General features: G+C 36.5%; 1 protein-coding gene across 1 annotated transcript in view; it reads right to left on the bottom strand.

The window, feature by feature from the left end:
- Positions 1 to 232: 232 nt before the first annotated feature.
- The window catches only part of LOC126829404 (notch homolog 2 N-terminal-like protein A), a 188025-nt gene continuing 164114 nt past the window's right edge, over positions 233 to 24143 (bottom strand). Inside the window, exons 6-9 of the mRNA XM_056102802.1 lie at positions 6970 to 7077; positions 5537 to 5647; positions 1699 to 1806; positions 233 to 375 (exon numbers count right to left, since the gene is read on the bottom strand). Coding sequence (XP_055958777.1) covers positions 233 to 375; positions 1699 to 1806; positions 5537 to 5647; positions 6970 to 7077 — 470 coding nt within the window. The remainder of the gene's footprint in view (positions 376 to 1698; positions 1807 to 5536; positions 5648 to 6969; positions 7078 to 24143) is intronic.

Raw genomic sequence — 24143 nt, 5'->3', positions numbered from 1 at the left:
GCATAACTCATCTATCCGATTTGTGACAACCTTGATCGTCTAGGAATAGCTGGCGTGGATACTGTCTGTTGGGACTCAGTAGTCTTGGACTTCACGTTATTTTTGTAATTATGGCTACCGAAATCAGGCGAAACATGTAGACAATTAAATAATAGTAATTTCTTTAGGCATTTTAACCTTTATTTCTTATATTATGCATATATTTATATATAGGTTTTTATACCGAAGAAGATTATATAGTGTACAGACATAGTACCAGCTTACCTTGACAAAAGGACCCTTCAAATCCAGGAGGACAGCTGCAACTCACGCCACCTTCTGATGGATAACACGTACCATCATTTAAACAGGGGTTGTTGATATCACATGGGTTAACTAAAATTAAATTAAAAAAATGTAGACCTCACATATATTAGTAATAATGTATATTTATACTGAGTGACCTAATTCCAATTGTTAATCATAGCATAATGTAATATGGATATGGGTCATTCCATGTCAAGGGGACCCAATTCTGAGAAAGCTGTAAAGTGACCCTCTCGGGAAATTTATATATATAAAAAAAACATATATGTTATAGTACACACAGTCTTATGTAAAACTGTAAAGTTATAGGACTCTAGTATTAATATGACCATTTGAATCGGATACCCTTTCGCAAGTTTTGAAACTACTGTTCTATGGCCCGATTTTAGTGTTCTGATTTTATATCCCCTAGATAGACAATATTCTTGAAATTAAGGGGTTTGTAAGAGAATGTTATATTGATTGTTTTTTGTACAAGTATCACATTTTGGCACTTAGGGTACTCCATACGCAGCTGATGGTACTTTTCCTGTAATCTGTGATTGTAAATTCTTAATCTATATAACATTTTCTTACACACCCCATAATTTCAAGAACATAAACTGGCTAGAAGGAATAAAATCAGATCACAAAAATCGAGTCATATAACAGTAGTTTCAAAACTTACGAAAGGGTACTCCGATTTAAATGGTCATATCTCAGTCAATATTAATACTAGAGTCCAATAACTTTACAGTTTTACATAAGACTCTATGTACTATAACATATTTTGTTTTCATAATTTTCTGAGGGCGTCACTTACAAGCACTGGTCCAGGTGAAATGGAATGACCTAGAAATTATCAGTGATGACTGTAAAAAGTAGGCTACTGGTGAGGATATGAAATTACCAAGTAAGTATAGTGACATCCTACATTCTGATCGATGCCATAAAATTATTCATATCAATTCTGTATAGCATGTTAGTGAAATGGTCCGATAAGCAGCAGAGGAACAAGCTGAGTTCGGGAAAGGATATTCAGTGGTAATAAATTTGTATTAGTAACTGTAAAACAGGTTGATTATATTATGTCTTATCGATTTCAGGTACGCCTTGTCCGAATTAATCAAACAAAGTTATGTTATACATTGTTTGAGCAAGATTACATGGACCTATGGTAACAATGATATAAATTATAATGTAACTAGTTAATTCAGGTGTAATGAGTTAACTCAGATGTAGTGAGTTTATTCAGATATAACGAGTTAACTCAGATGTAATTGGTGGATTCTTGTGTCAATCTAATCTAGTGTCAACCAAGAATGTATCCTGAGTCCTTTTCTTTTCCTAAAATGAGCTTGTTAATCAAAGCATGCTAAATTATTATGACAATAATGAATTTAAGTAACTTACTATCACAGTTTTCTCCTAAAAATCCTGTAGTACAATTGCAGCTGTAACCGTTATCAACTGGTAAACAATTACCGCCATTTTTACATGGGTTGGGTAGACACAGGTTCACTAGAATTAAAAAGGCACAAATAATATAAACATGTTGGTTGGTTTCTCTATAAGGATTAATTCTCTCAATTTAATATTGTTATTATTGCTTATCAATACCTTTCCCCAAAACTCTAAAACCTGATCATCAACAAGCACGTGCCCTGATCGTCAACAAGCCCATTCCCTGATCCTATTTAACTTTCGGCGGCCTTGGTCAAAACGGCAGATGGTCTTAATAATTGGATTTAGATAACATGCGCAGTTCACAATCTAGTCCCGTTTACCTGCAGTGTTGATTGGGTTAGGTTCCGATTTTCTGTTCGACTTCCATCCATAATTTCATCATGAAGTGGATAATCGAGACTATGCTTTTTTTTTTATCGTACCGACATTAGTAATGATGATCGAGGCTAGGCCGAAAATTCAATAGCTAAAATTTCGGTTCAGAGTGGATCAATTTCACTGAAATATTCAGTAATTTCCTTTTACATTATTTAATTTTAAACTATTGTAGTAAGAACTGTCAGCTCTTTATCTAATATCCCAAAATGCATCTTTAATCCCAATAGTGGACGTATTACAATATTCCCCTTAATCACAACAGTGTATGGGTTGCAATTTCAATCTGTCCATTAATCACAACAGTCTATGAAAAATCATATAATGTTTTTCTTACAAATACAATTAATTACAACAACATATGTCTTACAATTCTTACAATTAATTACACCATCATATTGCTTACAATTACAATATTTCTATTAATTACAACAGCATATGGCTTACAGTTATAATATGTCTATTAATTACAACAGCGTATGGCTTACAATTACAATATTTCTATTAATTACAACAGCGTAAACCTAATAATGTATGGAATACAATTACAATATGGACATTAATCATAATAGTGTATTAATTAAAATTACAATATTTGCCTTAATTACAACAGTGCACCAGTAACCCCAATTTACGCATCGTGTTTTCATATTTTTAATAATTATGAAACAGTCAATGCGCGTCTTTTTGGTTATATTTCAGTTCTAGAAAAATGAGTTGCTGCTAGATTTATAATAACTGAAACGTTTTGTAATCACCATGTTAGAAATGGCAAATGCATAAGGATAATATACATGAATGGCATAGCCATAATGGCACATCCTCCTATTAAATTTGACACAAAACCGGAGGCCAATTTGCAGTGCCCTAAAATGATTAGAATCCGAGTCTTGTGACCAGTACCGTAATTTTATTTTAATCATACACGTCTGGTTAATCGAAACTAGAGAAAATAATTTCGTTCAATTAATTTCCAGTCTCAAATTTGTTCTGCGTATTTAGAGATAGCAACAATGTAACTTCTAAAGTAACTAAAGCGCCCACTAACAACAGAGTTTTGCGGTTAAATAAAAGTAACTTTCACAGTCTTGCAGTGTCGGTATGTTGCCACGAGAGTGGATTTAAAAGATAGAAAAAGGGCGAAACTACACGAGTTGACTCTGAACCGAGAACCGTTACAATATATACGTCATTGGTTACAATCAACTAACTTAAAAATTAAATCGCCGAGTTTTAGCCCAAATTTTAATCCAGTAGACGTGGTACAAGGGTTAATCAGCGAACTGGATGTATGAGATGTGTTGTTGACGTTTGGGAAAGTAGGACGAGGGGAAATGTGTCGGGAGTGAAGTGCTGTAAAGGGATAGTTAGATGTATTATGAATGGTTAGAGTGGCTGTGGTGTTACGGTGAAATACTATGCCGCCACCGTAACACCACAGCTTTATGATTTGTTAGACAGGAGTGGTGTAATGGGTGTCAACAACTGGGTATGCTGGTACCGTCGCAACGTAGCCGTGAAATATATATTGTGGGGGGGGGGGCGGAAATGTAAAAATATACAATGTTGACAGTATGTGCCAGGCATGAGGCTGCGCAGACCGAACGGCAGCTCGATAGGGAGTGTGTGGGAGGGTCACCCTCATAAAAAAATTTTTTTTTAAATTTCAGTTTTCTATAAGCAGTGAAAACACTATTTTGGCATTGTTTGCGGGGTAAACCTAAAAATCACATTAATACACCTATTGCACGATATTGTGAAACTAGCTGACGAAGACAGCTCGGGCGGCGATTGTTCGACTCGGGGCTGCTCTGTCAGTATCTAACAAACGCATTTAGTTCGCGTACAGTATGGTATTTCTCACATAATTGGTTATCGCAAAAACAGAGTAAACTGAAAGCGAGTAATCTCGACTCAAACCTATAGTCTATAGCCTACACTCGTCACTAGGCTTCCTATATTATTGTTTGTGGACGGTTTACTACTCAGTGATAAGCCTGCGCCGCAAAAAGAGGTCTCGCCTTTTATTATTAGTATAATGACTTCCAAATGTGCGGCAGGTTAGTTTGCTTCTAAAAACACTGTTTTCCGTTCCAAAAAATACAAAAGTAATTTTCTACCAGATGACCATGGTTCTTTTCACCGAGACTAGATAATTTCTCTCGGTGTAAGGATATAGCTATGGATAAGTTCATACAAGGTCAATAAATCCGCGGTCACACTGTTGAGAAAATAAACCGATGGGTTTGTTTAGTAGCAAATTGAGCGTGAATCAACTGAGTTTGTACTGAAAAATTTTTGAGTGATATGTATGAACTGTCTTCACACATTCGGTTTATAATTAGCGATACACAGGTACAGTGGCAAATGTTGTACTTCACAGACTGTTTACCTCCGAACTACCTCCGCACGAAATCCCCGATTTGGGTACTTGTAAAAGAAAAAGAAATAGTACCTGTGCGCGTGCCAGTAAAAAAAAAAACTAAGAGTTCGCGCATAAAAATGCCCGAACGTACCAGGCGCCAGGCCATCTAGTTCGTAACTACTTATTTTAAAAGTCCAACGAGTAAAGAATAATTTTTTACATGGCTTCATTGATAAATAAGTGAACGAATATTGTCACGTGAATGTCTATTTTGGGCGACTGTTTGCTGCTTACAGTGCACGAGCGAGCCCGTGAGAGCACTTTTCTCATAAACGAAGTTTTGATCCGCGTGACAACATGCTGTTAAAACAGGTCAGTTTATATAGTACAGATAAATGAGTCTGTGGGCCACTCTAACATGTGAGCTTTTTATACCCTATAACAACACACGCATGTGCACTCTGGGGTCATCAATACAGCCCAGTCCATTCTTAGCTTAAGGGAGACTGGGCAAGTTTATAACAATATCTTTTTAGGCCTTGGGGTTTGAGTTAAAAACTTGTCTAATTTGTTTTGTTTATCTTTGTTTACCTGGTCCGCCATCTTGGTTCATTAGAGCCTTATTCGATAGAATAAGTTGGATAACTATTTTCCTTCGTGTTCTTCAATTTGTTTACATCAAACAGATACCCATCCAATTACCTATACAGAATCTATTTACAACTGGTATAAATTGACACTGTTATTTATGTCTAAAACTCATTTTCCTCAACATTTGCACGAGCCAGATTTATCAAGCCTTCATACTCAAGGGCGCATAACTCATCTATCCGATTTGTGACAACCTTGATCGTCTAGGAATAGCTGGACTTCACGTTATTTTTGTAATTATGGCTACCGAAATCAGGCGAAACATGTAGACAATTAAATAATAGTAATTTCTTTAGGCATTTTAACCTTTATTTATTATATTATGCATATATTTATATATAGGTTTTTATACCGAAGAAGATTATATAGTGTACAGACATAGTACCAGCTTACCTTGACAAAAGGACCCTTCAAATCCAGGAGGACAGCTGCAACTCACGCCACCTTCTGATGGATAACACGTACCATCATTTAAACAGGGGTTGTTGATATCACATGGGTTAACTAAAATTAAATTAAAAAAATGTAGACCTCACATATATTAGTAATGATGTATATTTATACTGAGTGACCTAATTCCAATTGTTAATTATAGCATAATGTAATATGGATATGGGTCATTCCATGTCAAGGGGACCCAATTCTGAGAAAGCTGTAAAGTGACCCTCTCGGGAAAATTATATATATAAAAAAACATATATGTTATAGTACACACAGTCTTATGTAAAACTGTAAAGTTATAGGACTCTAGTATTAATATGACCATTTGAATCGGATACCCTTTCGCAAGTTTTGAAACTACTGTTCTATGGCCCGATTTTAGTGTTCTGATTTTATATCCCCTAGATAGACAATATTCTTGAAATTAAGGGGTTTGTAAGAGAATGTTATATTGATTGTTTTTTGTACAAGTATCACATTTTGGCACTTAGGGTACTCCATACGCAGTTGATGGTACTTTTCCTGTAATCTGTGATTGTAAATTCTTAATCTATATAACATTTTCTTACACACCCCATAATTTCAAGAACATAAACTGGCTAGAAGGAATAAAATCAGATCACAAAAATCGAGTCATATAACAGTAGTTTCAAAACTTACGAAAGGGTACTCCGATTTAAATGGTCATATCTCAGTCAATATTAATACTAGAGTCCAATAACTTTACAGTTTTACATAAGACTCTATGTACTATAACATATTTTGTTTTCATAATTTTCTGAGGGCGTCACTTACAAGCACTGGTCCAGGTGAAATGGAATGACTTAGAAATTATCAGTGATGACTGTAAAAAGTAGGCTACTGGTGAGGATATGAAATTACCAAGTAAGTATAGTGACATCCTACATTCTGATCGATGCCATAAAATTATTCATATCAATTCTGTATAGCATGTTAGTGAAATGGTCCGATAAGCAGCAGAGGAACAAGCTGAGTTCGGGAAAGGATATTCAGTGGTAATAAATTTGTATTAGTAACTGTAAAACAGGTTGATTATATTATGTCTTATCGATTTCAGGTACGCCTTGTCCGAATTAATCAAACAAAGTTATGTTATACATTGTTTGAGCAAGATTACATGGACCTATGGTAACAATGATATAAATTATAATGTAACTAGTTAATTCAGGTGTAATGAGTTAACTCAGATGTAGTGAGTTTATTCAGATATAACGAGTTAACTCAGATGTAATTGGTGGATTCTTGTGTCAATCTAATCTAGTGTCAACCAAGAATGTATCCTGAGTCCTTTTCTTTTCCTAAAATGAGCTTGTTAATCAAAGCATGCTAAATTATTATGACAATAATGAATTTAAGTAACTTACTATCACAGTTTTCTCCTAAAAATCCTGTAGTACAATTGCAGCTGTAACCGTTATCAACTGGTAAACAATTACCGCCATTTTTACATGGGTTGGGTAGACACAGGTTCACTAGAATTAAAAAGGCACAAATAATATAAACATGTTGGTTGGTTTCTCTATAAGGATTAATTCTCTCAATTTAATATTGTTATTATTGCTTATCAATACCTTTCCCCAAAACTCTAAAACCTGATCATCAACAAGCACGTGCCCTGATCGTCAACAAGCCCATTCCCTGATCCTATTTAACTTTCGGCGGCCTTGGTCAAAACGGCAGATGGTCTTAATAATTGGATTTAGATAACATGCGCAGTTCACAATCTAGTCCCGTTTACCTGCAGTGTTGATTGGGTTAGGTTCCGATTTTCTGTTCGACTTCCATCCATAATTTCATCATGAAGTGGATAATCGAGACTATGCTTTTTTTTTTATCGTACCGACATTAGTAATGATGATCGAGGCTAGGCCGAAAATTCAATAGCTAAAATTTCGGTTCAGAGTGGATCAATTTCACTGAAATATTCAGTAATTTCCTTTTACATTATTTAATTTTAAACTATTGTAGTAAGAACTGTCAGCTCTTTATCTAATATCCCAAAATGCATCTTTAATCCCAATAGTGGACGTATTACAATATTCCCCTTAATCACAACAGTGTATGGGTTGCAATTTCAATCTGTCCATTAATCACAACAGTCTATGAAAAATCATATAATGTTTTTCTTACAAATACAATTAATTACAACAACATATGTCTTACAATTCTTACAATTAATTACACCATCATATTGCTTACAATTACAATATTTCTATTAATTACAACAGCATATGGCTTACAGTTATAATATGTCTATTAATTACAACAGCGTATGGCTTACAATTACAATATTTCTATTAATTACAACAGCGTAAACCTAATAATGTATGGAATACAATTACAATATGGACATTAATCATAATAGTGTATTAATTAAAATTACAATATTTGCCTTAATTACAACAGTGCACCAGTAACCCCAATTTACGCATCGTGTCGCGTTTTCATATTTTTAATAATTATGAAACAGTCAATGCGCGTCTTTTTGGTTATATTTCAGTTCTAGAAAAATGAGTTGCTGCTAGATTTATAATAACTGAAATGTTTTGTAATCACCATGTTAGAAATGGCAAATGCATAAGGATAATATACATGAATGGCATAGCCATAATGGCACATCCTCCTATTAAATATGACACAAAACCGGAGGCCAATTTGCAGTGCCCTAAAATGATTAGAATCCGAGTCTTGTGACCAGTACCGTAATTTTATTTTAATCATACACGTCTGGTTAATCGAAACTAGAGAAAATAATTTCGTTCAATTAATTTCCAGTCTCAAATTTGTTCTGCGTATTTAGAGATAGCAACAATGTAACTTCTAAAGTAACTAAAGCGCCCACTAACAACAGAGTTTTGCGGTTAAATAAAAGTAACTTTCACAGTCTTGCAGTGTCGGTATGTTGCCACGAGAGTGGATTTAAAAGATAGAAAAAGGGCGAAACTACACGAGTTGACTCTGAACCGAGAACCGTTACAATATATACGTCATTGGTTACAATCAACTAACTTAGAAATTAAATCGCCGAGTTTTAGCCAAAATTTTAATCTAGTTCGTAACTACTTTTTTCATAAACGAAGTTTTGATCCGCGTGACAACATGCTGAAATTTTCAGTAATTTCCTTTTACATTATTTAGTTTTAAACTATTGTAGTAAGAACTGTCAGGTCTTTATCTAATATCCCAAAATGCATCTTTAATCCAAATAGTGGACGTATTACAATATTCCCCTTATTAATCACAACAGTGTATGGGTTGCAATTTCAATCTGTCCATTAATCACAACAGTCTATGAAAAATCATATAATGTTTTTCTTACAAATACAATTAATTACAACAACATATGTCTTACAATTCTTACAATTAATTACACCATCATATTGCTTACAATTACAATATTTCTATTAATAACAACAGCATATGGCTTACAGTTATAATATGTCTATTAATTACAACAGCATATGGCTTACAATTACAATATTTCTATTAATTAAAACAGCGTAAACCTAATAATGTATGGAATACAATTACAATATGGACATTAATCATAATAGTGTATTAATTAAAATTACAATATTTGCCTTAATTACAACAGTGCACCAGTAACCCCAATTTCATTTCAACTCAATTCCGCATCATCCCGGGCAGTTGTTACAATAGAAATACCGACCAAGGTTTATGCGTATGTTACCCCCCCCCCCCGCAAAGAGCGCATTCTGAAATCTGTGTCTAAATTGGTCGAATTGGCCAATATGCAAAATCGCCGCCAGTTTTTGCCGGGGTAGTTGAATCCATTTCCATACACAGTTTGGTGATTAGTTATACAGCGGAGTTAATATTGGGGAATGATTCTAGTTGGCGGGAAATTCGAATTTTGCAAAATGATCATATTTTGGTGTCAAAATATACATTTTTGAGATAGCCGATTCCAATAGAAATTAGGGGACTAAGGATTCTCGAGTCTGCCTCAGATCTAATACAATTGCATTCATCAAGCATCGACTAAATTTCATTTAGATTCTCTGGCCTCACTCTCACCTCACAGACGAAGCAGCGTAGCAGGCATGACGAAAGGGGCCACTCTCAGCTCTCCATGGGCACAGTGTCATGGGCGTGTCTGATTTTGGTAACCAACCCCGAAAATTCTAAAGCTATAGAAGGGGATGGGTCGAGTTCTAGACGGTCCATAGTGCCAACGTTCATATTTGCGGACCATTGTTTTTTACATGGTATGAAAGGGAAGATAGAGAGGGAAATGGTGTTTAACGTTCACTCAACACAAACTAGGTCTTTTTAGGACTAACATATGGTTCAATTTTATTTCAATAATTCGTTTGCGCGAAGGGGTCTTTAGTAATGGGGTGAAACCGGGGGACCCGGAGAAAACCCACGAGATTGGACAGGCGACCCCACTCCTTGTCACGTACAACCGGGGAATCGAAACCTAGCCAGCTGACAATGATTTAATAACATTAGTATTTGTATACATATATACCTAGTAACACTGTGCTTTTAATTGGCTATAGTCATCATTGTCGATGGTTACATAGTATATAGGTAACTAAAAGAAAACATGTACACACGCGTGTTAATCTGTTGCAGAAGGGTACAATTTCAGAACAATGAGTAAAAGATAATCCTGGGATAGATTTAAGAAAATTAATGAAGTTGCTGGCCAATTGTTACGTATTGACTATTAAGTCGAGGAATGTATTTTTTTTTTTAGTAAAATGGTTTTCCGTTAATTTTCTTTTCGTGATATTATCGGCTTTCATTTTATAAATAGGAAATTTGGAAATTTTACTTGTAGGTGTTGTACACATCTAAAGATATGTCTATTTACAAATAAAGGCTCATTTTAAATATTACAATCCCGTCGATGGTTGCATACTTTATCCCGTAGATGTGTGCCCGTCTCCCCAATCTATGAGATTTTTGCGTCACAATTCATATTTCTACAATTGAGTTGTATACCAGAGAGTCGAAATGAAATTTAGTTCATACTGGATGAATGTCATTGTATTAAGTCTAAGGTAGGAGTATCATTAATCCCCAATCCTTGATCGGAAACCTAAAACCCTATTTGGAGTTACTCTTGTACTGACGCCGGGAATCATGGTATCGTCCAAATATGTATGAAAATGGATTCAGCTACACGTACCTCCTCCAAAACTTATATTTTGACACCAAAGTTGATCTTAATGTAGATTTCGAATTTTCCCGCCCAAACTGACCGCCATCTTATGCTAATAATAGCATAATTTTAATATAAAAATAATCATACAATTTGGACACATCAGGATAGAACAGTGACGTCGCAAAACATGGTGGAATGTCAAAAAAGTTATTCCACAAATCTCTGACTACAGTTTTACGCCGTGTATATTATAGACTTACACGGTACCTTGATCGAGACTGGATAATACAGACTTACATGGTACCTTGATCACGAGTGGGTAATATGGACTTTCACGGTACCTTGGCTGTGACTGGCTAATGTAAACTTGTACGGTATTTTGGTCGAGACTGGGTAATCTAGACATCTTGATCCGGAGGACCCAGTGAAAACCCACGAGGTTGGACAGGCGACCCTAAACCTTGTCACATTCAACTAGGAAATCGAAACCACGCCAGTAACAGACTTAATATGACAACACACGCGCGCTAACCATTCGGCAACGAAATGCCATGGGAGTAACACAGAAGTCAATATGGGGAGTATGCCCAGTCTGGGGTCCATTGAATTCAACACATTCTTCAACTACGTGGTCTCTAGGTAGCTTCAGTAGGCTGATTTTGGGTACAACTGAACTGTCCAATGAAGAGAAGAACAGAACCCCCACATGGTATTAGGACGTTGTGAAACCAATAACATTATAAAAGAAATAACACTAATGCGATCAAAGAAAGTCAAGTAAAAACTTAGCCCACTATGGAGTCTGGAAATAGTAAAAAAAAAATATAAAAAACTTAAAAACAGAGAAGGGTGAAATCGTTATTAACAGAAATATATATATATATATATATATATATATATATATATATATATATAATAGTATAAAATATAAAAATAACACCGATTTGCTTCTACATGTTTCAATATATTTTCATCAGGAAGCCATTGATACTAATAACGTTGCAAGGTTACCCTTGTGACGTCACAATAGAGGTACATTACATTGCATGAATGAATGAATAAATGAATGAATAGTGATGAATGAATAAACAAATATAATATGTACATAACACACTATTCAGTTAGCTACTTATCAATAGGAGATCAATTAAGCTAATTTATTTGTTTAGCAGAGGTCTAAATTTTTTAATGAAATATTCCTCTTTAACTGTTCTCTGTTTTGTGCAATCATTTAGGAGCTGGTAAAACGGGAATATTTGGAATTTTGTATTAAAGTTGTGTGCACATATGTCCAGATGTTCGCTCAGGGATATCATGCGATATTCTCGATTTTTTATCTGTGATTTGTGTACAGCAACTCGCGATCTCAAATATTCAGTTTGACCGATATACTGCTCCGTACAACCCGGGCAAGTTATGGCATAGATCACATTTCGTGATGCACATGTTAAATTAGCATTCACGTTAAATGTCCCGTGACCTTTGAAGGTGATTGATGGCCCTTCCATAAGGTGTTCGCAGGTACCACAGTTTCCACGCTGGCATTTTTTCACCTCATATTTTGTTGGGTGTGATGATTCAGACGTGAATTTAGCCTTCGTAAGGATGTTTTTCAAACTATTGCTTTGACGTTTGCTGTTGATGATTTCTATTGACTTAAGAACTTCTTTCATCCGTTCATCATTTTCTAGCACTGGTAAATTATGTCTAATTTTATTCATAACTTACGAATTTTGGAAAAAGGATTGAAATTTACACCAACCCCCGAATATACAAATACCCTTGAATTAAAAGCTGATGTCAGTGAATTCTGCCGACAATTAAAAAACGCAGAACATTTCCACGATCGACCATCAAAGGTAGATGATTCCCTCGTACGAAATAAAAGCAATTGGTGTGCAAAGACTAACAACCAAGCACTGCAGATCTTTACAGAAAATATAAAGTCAATTCCAATTGATCAGTATCGGACACCAAACAGATCTAGCAACACCACGTACAATGAGAGGAAATCACTGGACAACTTAACAAGCCGACAAAGGAGGTGCCACTGTAGTTATGAGCAGTTCTAACTTTAAAACCATGGCTTTGGATATATTAAGTGACACAGATAGCTACATAAAAATTGATGCCGAAATGAGCGCAGATACATTCAAAAAGATGAAAGAGCTAGTCAACAAATTCACCGATCAGCTGACGGAAAATAAACACGATTATCTGACGCAATTCATACCTAGAGAGAGCAATTTTTACGGCCTGCCAAAAGTTCATAAAAGCAAGGCTATCAATGAGATATGCTCCTCAGCTACCAGTGAATTTGTCAATATGCCACATCCACCAGATTTGAAAATAAGGCCAAAAATTGCGGGGCCAACATGTTCAACACACCGCCTCAGCAACTTTATTGACATCTTATTGAAACCATATTTATGCCACGTGAAAAGCTATGTACGTGACACAATGGATTTCCTACATCAACTGCCAACAAAAGTCCAAGAAGAATCCATGATGGTGTCATTTGATGTAACGTCTCTATACAGCAACATCCCACATGATCTCGGTCTAAAAGGTTTAAAATACTGGTTGGATAAATACCCGACCGAATTACCAGGCCGGATATCTGACTCACTGGTCATCTCAAGTGTGGAATTCATACTTCAAAACAATACATTCCACTTTGATGGTGACCACTACAAACAGATGAAAGGAACAGCTATGGGGACAAAAATGGCACCAACATATGCAACTCTGGTACTAGCCTATTTAGAAGAACGACTATATGAAAAAGTTCAACTACAATTCGGAGACGCATTTATTAGCTATTTCATAAAAGCTTGGCGTCGGTATTTGGACGACTGTTTCATAATATGGACCCGTTCAAAAAATGACTTGGATATTTTCTTTAAAATATTAAATGATATGGATGTCAATATACAATTTACAATGGAAATGTCAAACACTAGATTAGCATTTCTGGACACGTTGGTTATCAAAAAAGGAGAAAAGATTGAAACTGATATCTTTTACAAACCTACTGACACCAAACAGTATTTGATGTTCACGTCATGCCATCCAAGTCACACCAAACGGAGTTTACCGTATAATCTAGCCAGGCGAATCCGAACAATAGTATCTGACAACAACCAACAGAAAGTTCGATTCGAGGAGCTGCGAATATTCCTTCGAAACAGACAATATCCACTAAATCTAATAAACGATGGAATATCCAAAGCTTTAAAGCTAGAGAGACGCGATCTGCTAACGGTGAAGGAGAAAAACACTTCACAGCGAAAACCTATTGCATTCGTTTCGACCTTCAACCCTAAAAACCCGGATATTATGAATAAAATTAGACATAATTTACCAGTGCTAGAAAATGATGAACGGATGAAAGAAGTTCTTAAGTCAATAGAAATCATCAACAGCAAACGTCAAAGCAATAGTTTGAAAAACATCCTTACGAAGGCTAAATTCACGTCTGAATCATCACACCCAACAAAATATGAGGTGAAAAAATGCCAGCGTGGAAACTGTGGTACCTGCGAACACCTTATGGAAGTTCCATCAATCACCTTCAAAGGTCACGGGACATTTAACGTGAATGCTAATTTAACATGTGCATCACGAAATGTGATCTATGCCATAACTTGCCCGGGTTGTACGGAGCAGTATATCGGTCAAACTGAATATTTGAGATCGCGAGTTGCTGTACACAAATCACAGATAAAAAATCCAGAATATCGCATGATATCCCTGAGCGAACATCTGGACATATGTGCACACAACTTTAATACAAAATTCCAAATATTCCCGTTTTACCAGCTCCTAAATGATTGCACAAAACAGAGAACAGTTAAAGAGGAATATTTCATTAAAAAATTTAGACCTCTGCTAAACAAATAAATTAGCTTAATTGATCTCCTATTGATAAGTAGCTAACTGAATAGTGTGTTATGTACATATTATATTTGTTTATTCATTCATCACTATTCATTCATTTATTCATTCATTCATGCAATGTAATGTACCTCTATTGTGACGTCACAAGGGTAACCTTGCAACGTTATTAGTATTAATGGCTTCCTGATGAAAATATATTGAAACATGTAGAAGCAAATCGGTGTTATTTTTATATTTTATACTATGATATATGATACTGTACATTAGAACAACAACTCACTACAGCTATATATATATATATATATATATATATATATATATATATATATCCTAAGGCACATCATTACATGAATATATACCTTACAAGGTCAAAAGACACCAGTGTCTTGAAAGCATGGGGATGACAAAAACAGAATTATCCATGTTCTTTGCAGTATCCAGGGGTGGACGGGGTTACTATGGGCTCTTGGACCAACCTGTTTCCTTCGGTCCCCATTGCGGTGAAAAATGCCAGACATAACGAGAAAACAAAACTAGCACTGTACTCAAAGATCTTTGTTCTTCTGGTATTAAGCCATTATATTTTACTTCACGAGGATGCAAAGATGGGGATATCTCTTTAGAACATAGATCCGGACATTGTTTACGTTCAACCGCCGTTTTTTTCTAAGAACACCAGGACCAAAACGTCTATTTGCAAAAACCTGCATCGTCTATTGGATTACGGCTATGAGCTATTTCGTTGACCAAACTTGGTGAAGAGTGAGCTAAATCTAGCAGTCATTACCTAGAGTATTTAGTACGCTACATGGCATTGGGCATGTCGGTGCATCTGTTGAATACTTTGTTCTGTAAATGTCGATCACCGTAGGGGGGGGGGGGGCAGAATGGTTAAATATGTGCGCTTAATCATCAGTTCAGTCTCTGATCGGACGCCGACAGTTTCTATTCCTTGCTATATATCTGCAATATGAAATACGTTCATCACCACCACGGCTCTAAGGCTATTTTTGAATCCTTAACCACTATTTTCACCCTGATAGTTCTTTGTTTGTCAAATAAATCATTTCTTGCCACAGCTGATACACATTTATAATAATTCAATACTATTTTCAAGTAGAATTTTGCGATTAAAACATACTATTTAATCGCAAAATTCTGCTTGAAAACAGTGTTGAAGTTTTATAAATTTGTGTCAGATATGTTGAGAAATGATTCTTTTTGTGAAAAGTAAAGAATCACGGTTTTTAATAGAAGGTAAGGGTTTCAAAATAGTCCGAGAACAGAGTTGGGGCAAAGCGATATTTTTTTTACCGTATTTTCATATTGCAGCTATATAGGAAGAGATGGGAACTGTCAACGGACATCGTCCGATCAGAGACATTTCCTAAGGGAACTAAGATCGTAGGGTTTGGTAGCTCGCAGACCAGCCGCAAGAAACGGGGTTAGAAACTTGAATATGCAGGGCCAAAAGTGTTTACGGCCAGTCTGCAATTTTCCACGGTGCCGAACACACACTAGTAACGCGTAAGACTCACACACGGGTTGACTAAAATTGCCCCCGTAGAAACAAAACTTCATAAATGTAGATGATATAGTAAACAGGTCACCACTTCAACGTTTAAAATCACAGTCTCTAGTTTATTAAAAAGTTTCCTTTTTGTAGATGACTCTTCCCAGATAATAAAAATACCACTAAAAGTTAAAATGTTTTCTTGTTGTAGATGACTCTTCCCAGATAATAAAGATACCATTGAAATATTCTATATAAAGTAGAAACATTCGGGAAACATATATGGGGGTATCTCTGGGCTGTATAGCGCTTTTTCAACCCAAAATTCATTATTGAATGATATGAAAGATGAGTTATCATCATATAGCAAATCTCTCTCGACATCACCCGCATTAAATTGGGCATGGTGTCGGATCCTTGTTAGACTGTTGTTGTCGGCGAAATGGCTTGGCGTCAAACGCGAAAAATTGCTTACATGATCATCTAAGTCAGCGAAACGATCACCGAAGCTATTGATTACTATGTCCTAAATTCCGAAATAAACATGTCATATGAAGCGATCATTTATTTCGTGTGGTTCGTCATCAACGCCGTCATCATGGAACCGCTTCTTATAATGGGAATCTGTGAACTGTTGCTTCAATACTGTTTAACATGGTCCTGGATTGATCAAGGGGCGGCGGCACATGGATAGACTAGTAGGCCCCATCGCTGACACGTGTTCCGGCCCACGAAGATCGGCGAAAGAGCCCCATGGTCATGCGTTGGCGCTTGGGTCCATATAGATGAGTATTCGGCCCTATATAAATCGACGAGTGGGCCTCTATGCCCACGCGTAGAATGGGCTCAATTACTTTCACAAGGAGGTCCTCGAGCATTGATCAAGGGCCCTTCAATGTTCCTGAAGCAACGACTGGACGTTTCTGGATTACTTTGCAGTTCCCTAACTTAAAGCTACGTCTTCCCTTGATGAATACCCAATCGAAACTAGTGCCAAATATGCCGGGTATTACGCGAAGGCCTTGATAGGATGTACGGAGTTGAAGCGAGATCAAATCTATTGAAGATGGGATCCTTCGTAGATCGACTAAACCCCACTGATCCGCAGTGAATAATCGCTAGGCACTGACTAAAGGGTCCCTCCTAAACTGATTTGAATCCATTTGGTTCAGCGCAGAATTAACTATTTGTCGCCAGGCGACCCACCTCAACCGGATGTGCTCCCCACTAGTTACGCCACTGCTCGTTAGTGAAATTATACACTGAGTTTAACCACTCTCCATCAGTGAGAATCAAATTTATCTTATCCTAAATCATGAAATTGCTTAGACATTCCCCTAAAGAACATTTTACCTCAATTAAAATCAGTGATGCTATGTTCTAAAGTCTCGACCAATCAAACGGCTTATCGCTACTTAGCCTATGCAGAAAATTCTGATCATCGAACTTAGTCAAGCTATTGATATCATGAATCTATAATCGGAGTTTCATCGCTCTCATCCAATTACGATCCACTTTATCGTGTTCCAAAGTCGAAAACGCTTATTATCCACACCACTCAAGAAAAGAGCTTTGATAAAATAACCAAACTTACCACTACAAAAAGTACCAACAATTCCTTTCGGGCACGTGCATTCCAAAGGACTACTGCCAGGTATCGGTTCGCCATCATTTTCACAGGAAGGGAGTTCACACACTGTAAAAAAAATTGCACATCATTATTCATGGTCGTCGTAAGTAGGTGTAACGCATCTAGTATGAGTTCCTGAAAATCATTTCGACGGTTTCTCAAAATAGTTTCGAGTTTCTGTAAAAAGACGAATTCTTAAAAAAAAAAGCCGTCTCCATCTTGGAATAGGATGATTACGGTTAGCGGGGTTGGGTGGTCGAATGGTTTAAGTCGTGCGCTTTACAAGCCCAATGAATGTTAGAGAGTGGGGGGTGGGGGCTGACCGGATATGCTGGTCATCTGCGAGGCCCAAAAAATTTCGCAAAAAACCGAGTGGCTCCAGTCAAAATGTTTTAATCCGTAGTCATTTCAGTACAAGTTCACGGTATTCAACTATTCTATTAGACCTCAGGCACATGTTTTGGCCAACCAGATGATATGTTATTTTTTTTTTGTCCCCCGCCTTTCCAAGAAAGCAGGGAACTATTACAATGTGTGTATCCGTCCATCTGTCTGTTCGTCACACTTTTTGTGCTAAAGCTAAGCAGAGATAAACTATTTGATTGGTTGATAACTTTGGCTCTATTTAAGTGAGAGTGATGAACCTTGGTGCATAGTGTATAACATAAATACCCTGACTGAGTTCGATTATGAGCATTTTCTGCTCAGGGTAATCAGAGCAATAAGCAATGTGATAACTTTGGTTCTATTTGGGTGAGAGTGGTGAAACTTCGTGTATAGTTTCATTACATCGATACCTTGACTAAGTTCGATGATGAGCATTTTCTGCTTGGGCTAAGTAGAGATTTAATCTGATTGGTTGAGACTTTGGAACACAATAACTATTATTCTCATTAAGGTAGGATGTTCAAACTTGGTATATATGTCTATTGGGTGAATGCCTTGGTTCTAATAAGGTGAGAGGCGTGAAATGCAGAATAAAGATTATTTTTATTAATAGGGGGGTTGGATGGCCGAATGGTTAGCACGCGCGCGCTGTATCACGAGGCCTGTCATTGAGTCAACTGGCGTGGTTTCGAATCCCTGGTTGTACGTGACAAGGAGTAGGGTTGCCTGTCCAACCTCGTGGGTTTTCTCCGGGTCCTCCGGTTTCCTCCCACTGCTAAACCCGTACGCGCAAGCGAATTATTGAAATAAAATTAAACCGTATGTTAGTCCCGAAATGACCTAGTCTGTGTCGAGTGGACGTTAAACCGCATTTCTCTCTCTCTTTTTTTATTAATACCTTGACTAGCTTCGATGATGAGAAACAGTCATAAGTAATATGATTGGTCAATACCTTCGGTCATAACAACCCCGCTTTTAATTAATTGAGGCAGAATTGTTAAACTTGGTGTAGATGTTCATTAGGTGAATGTTTTGACGGAGTTCAATGATTGATATTTTCCGCTAAAGCTACGCAGGGCTAAGCAATTTCATTGGTTGGTTTTGGGACAAGATAACGTTTATTGTAACTGATGGAGAGTGATGTTTCACTTCAATAAAAACAGTCATAGAGTCAAGTAACGTGGATTCGATTGCCCGTGACAAGGAGTATTGTCGCCTGTCCAACCTCGTGGGTTTTCACTGAGTCCTCACTGTTGGCTTGTTTCACTTTAACCGTCAGAAAAGTCTGATTGACCGACAGTTAAAAACAATATCAGTCCAAGAGTGATTCAATTCCGCCGTTCAGTATTTTAAAAAAAAAATGGAATTGAAATTTCATCAGTATATGCTACTCGGTGTGTTATAAACCTACCGCCATTTTATTGTCCGCGAAAATTTATTGATAGGTCAGTTTTAAACCCAATTATCTAGCGTCGTTTTTCTAATTTGTTTTCTTAATTAAATATTAAACAATCAATCAGAGGATATATCACTGTGGATTAAGCTTATTATTTAGTAACTATCGCCTAGTGCATTCCCTATTGGATTGAATAGGTGGACAAAACAAATATTATTATTACATTAAATTTACTCACCACTGCAAGTTTTCCCACTGAATCCGGTTGGACATTTACACATAAAATCTGTTGTATGAACTGATGTGCTGCACGTCGACCCTTCTCCACAGATATCGAAACGACAGACATCACCTATAAGTCAATTATATTTGAATGTATCATGCCTACCTTGGGAAGATGTATAAATAACGTCTGAAATGAAATAGGGTTTAACGTCTTACTGTTCTGCAGCGCCCTGTATCGGCTATGAAGACTGGCATACGCCATACATTATGAGGGAAATTTTGCTCGGTCAGCCGCCCTATGGCCGACTCTTGTATTGAATTCTGTCAAGGGTTCTTTTGCGTGCACGCCAATGTGTACACGGGAACTCGTTTTTTTTGTGTCCGATCCGAACTACTGTACGTTTTCCCTTTCAAGGCCTTCCGTCTTGCACCATGGACTAGGGGAAACCAAACGGAAGAATCCCGATGAACATAAGCACTGTCTATTATACGTAGAATGAAAATGAATGTGGTTAATATACCGCGATACCGTTTCATTAATGTAATAGCGGGGTGGGTGTGGCCGAATAATCTAACGCGTGCGTTTTAGATCATAAGATCTACCATAAAGTCGAATGTGGTGTACAATCTCCGGGTTTCATCCGGGTTCTCCTCACTGCTAAAGATCCCCCCGCGTAAGCAATTTATTGAAATACAATTGAGCCATAATAATAATTTGTCCATTTATAAAGCGGCGGGAGAGACAGAAATGAGGTTTAACATCCACTGACACAAATTCGGTTGCGCGTAGGGGTCTTTCGCTGTGGGAGGAAACCAGAGGACCCGGAGAAAATCCATTAGGTTGGACAGGCGACCCTACTCCTTGTCACGTACAACCGGGGAATCGAAACCACGCCAGTTGACTCAATGACAGACCTTATAATTCGGCCACCCCCCCCCCTCCGATTTATAAAGCTTCATATCCAAACTAGTCTCTATAATTTCAGATTTGAAATAATTAAGTGTAGGATTTCTGTTAATGGTAGTTTGTTCCACTTTTATTTGTAGATGCAGCGACTTGGAAAGAGCGAACACCAAAAGACTTCAACTTCCACTGAGAAACACAAGGTTTTTTCCGATTAATTGATCGTAACTGTCTAGATGGGAAGTCAAATTTTAAGAGATCACACAGGTACTTCGGAGCATTTCCATCCAGACGAAATGACCTAGTTTATGACGAGTAGATCCTAACCCCGTTTCCCCTCTTATCTAATATCTACTCACCTTGACAGCAGAATAATATCTGGCGCTTTTCTGGTGTTGGTAATGTTGACAATTCTCTCCGGGTTAGAGAACACAAGCCATTGCTGATTATAGCAGGACAAACGGCGCCAGCGTATAATTCCCTTAACTTAACTTTTTTGTTGCCTTCAACCACCACTGCCAGGGCTATCAATGAAACGATTGTACATCTAAATGGCACCATCTTGTTTACTGTGTTTACGATCTTTACTGCAAACAATATTAAGTAAATTTCGCTGAACAGTGTCTTATATAATCATAAGTATGTTCAACTGATATTGATCTCAACCAATCAAATTTGTGCACAATAAAATCTAACCAATCAGTATGTAAGTAAGTTGACCAGATATTGATCTCAACCAATCAAATTGGTGGGGGCATTAAAATGAAAAAAATCAGTATATTCCAAATGTACATTCATATGGACATAGTCAGCCAAAATCCATTCTATTTCTAAAATAGCGTATACCGCTGTAAAACATATTTTTGAACGCTGAACCCCTTCCGCACAGTAAGAAGTCCCTGCACGGGGCACGCGAGTGGAAAAAGGGTTTAAACCACTGCTCCATATGTCCCCACTGACAGGTAAAACCCCTTCGATCAGGCTCACTCGATTGTTATCACGCGATCCTCTGATAAATTTAGCTCAAAGAAGTAAATAAAAGAAATATAAAAATTTAGGATTATAAAAATTATCTATAACTTGGGGCATTGAATGTTGGCACATCGTCTGTAGAATTATTTTCTTTAAATATGGTGAGTGTGGCGCAAGGCAGGGTAATCTTACTCTTCCAGACACATGTTATGTATTCCCGAAGCAATGGCCGAGAAATCCCGCTCTGCCCATTGCTGGATTGGCTTCTGATACTTGAGCTTTTGAGGGAGTGTGTCTATACTTCCCGTTCAATCAATTCATTCGCAAGTACAGCAACATGATAGTCCTTCGTTTGATCTGGGCTCTTCCCTAAAACTTTGGACAGTGATTTAAGGTATTAAAAACGGTGAGGGTCTCGTTCGTTTACATACAGTATTGTTTACATTGTATTCGTGCTGATAGCCTCGTTTGTCACGCAATTAGTTTTACTGCAATATTCTGCTATGCACTGGTTAATTGGGCATAATAAAATCGTTGGTCCAATTCGGAGCTTTGTTTAAAGTGTAATCATATTGGTACGCAGTGAGCTTTTGGTTGTTAATAGGACTCATGACCAGTCATAATTTGGAACAGAAATTTGCTTTCATTAAAGCAGTGTTTAGTGGGATTGGCGCTAATCAAACGAAACACTGTTATCACTGTTCTTGGTGAACCGCCCATTTGCTGATTACAATATTTTGACATCGAATTTTGTCTAATGGCTTCGATACTTCGTACTTTTTTTTATTTGATTCTGATTGTAAAAGAGCCCTTGACAGTCATTCTGTTAATGGCTTTAATTTGAGCCTATAAGCAGCCAATTGGTTTAAATTATTGCGCTAAATAAATATTTGTACGTAAATTAGTACATTTACAACGAAGACTATAAACATATACATGTATGCAAAATGTATAATGAACAACGGAGGGGGAGGGAGGGGGTACTGCGAGCGCACTGTATCAGAAGAACTGGCGTGGTTTTTATTTCCCGGTTGTAAAGTCGCCTGTTCAACCTCGTGGGTTTTCTCCCAAAGCGATTTATTGAAATAAAATTGGACCATATGTTAGTCCCTAAATGACGTAGTTTGTGTTGAGTGAACGTTAAACCCCATTCTCTCTCTCGCACACAATGAACAGTAATCATACAATCATTATTCTGTACAGAATTGACTGGTAACCACGAAATGAGTCGTAAGTTCCATGGCTTAGTTTCGAGAACACAGCCAAAACATAATTTGTAAACTGAAATTATTGAAAAAAAAATTAATGCAAAAACGTAGCCTACTCATGTACATCCTTTCTTTAGCCCGATAAGTTGAGATTTTGAATTATTATCCAGTATAGTACTCTAATGCAGCTGCGAGCGTGCTTCTTTTGTGTTAGCTTGACGTATTTTAAGATTTCTTATGTTGGGGGGTGCGTAGCTCTAATACGTCGAAGCACACAGCGCTCTCACAATAATTGTTATTCAAGAAGCTTTAATCTATAAGAAACATAAGTACTAATTATTTGACGTCGATCTGGGTTTATTAACGAATGAACATGAATAACACAAATAAAGATATATGAAATCATAATTAAAACATCATTTACAAATTATCTAGTAATGAATAGTTGAATATATAAAGTAAGCATATATTATGTGATCAAGTGCAATTGTAAGCTATTTCACATTATCATATTATGCATAAAAGAAACATACATTTATCAATAGCAAATATAAAGTATTATCATATTATGTGAATAAGTATAGTAACTATTACACATTATAATATTAGGAATAACATAAACATATATACTAAATGAATTATTAGGCGACACAATTATAAACTAACTCACCTATAAGAAACATAAGTACTAATTATTTGACGTCGATCTGGGTTTATTAACGAATGAACATAATTGTTCGTATTTCGTCTCTTATATTTATACCCAGTCGCTATCGCCAACTTAATATCTTAATAATAATTACACTAGAATTATTTGAACATATACATGATAAGGGTTAACCATATAATACAAAATGTGATATAAATTAACATATTTACATTACTGAGACGTAACTCAAATATAGGTACATACTAAATCAATGATTAGGATGCATGTTAAGTAATATTAAATTATTTTAAGATTGTTGTGTAGAAAAGGTAAATAGATAAAACAGTGCGTCCAGATTAGAACGATCAGGGTTCGGAGTAAAGATTAACTTATCCACTTTAAAGCAATTAATCAATTAAGATAAGTAAATACATGTATATCAAAATATGTACTATAACAACACCCCGTCGCCCCGAAAAACGCTTTTCTCCGTAAAAGCAAACAATAATTCACACACAGTAGGTGTTTAAAATGATTATATACTAATTCAATTAATGAAATAAACTTACAAAATATATCAAGACTAAGCATAACACTAAGTAATGGGCAATTTAAAT

The sequence above is a fragment of the Patella vulgata genome, chromosome 8 (assembly GCF_932274485.2).
Source record: "Patella vulgata chromosome 8, xgPatVulg1.2, whole genome shotgun sequence".
Lineage (NCBI taxonomy): Eukaryota > Metazoa > Mollusca > Gastropoda > Patellidae > Patella > Patella vulgata.
The sequence above is the reverse complement of the archived record's forward strand: the minus strand, read 5'-3'. Positions and strand labels throughout refer to the sequence as shown.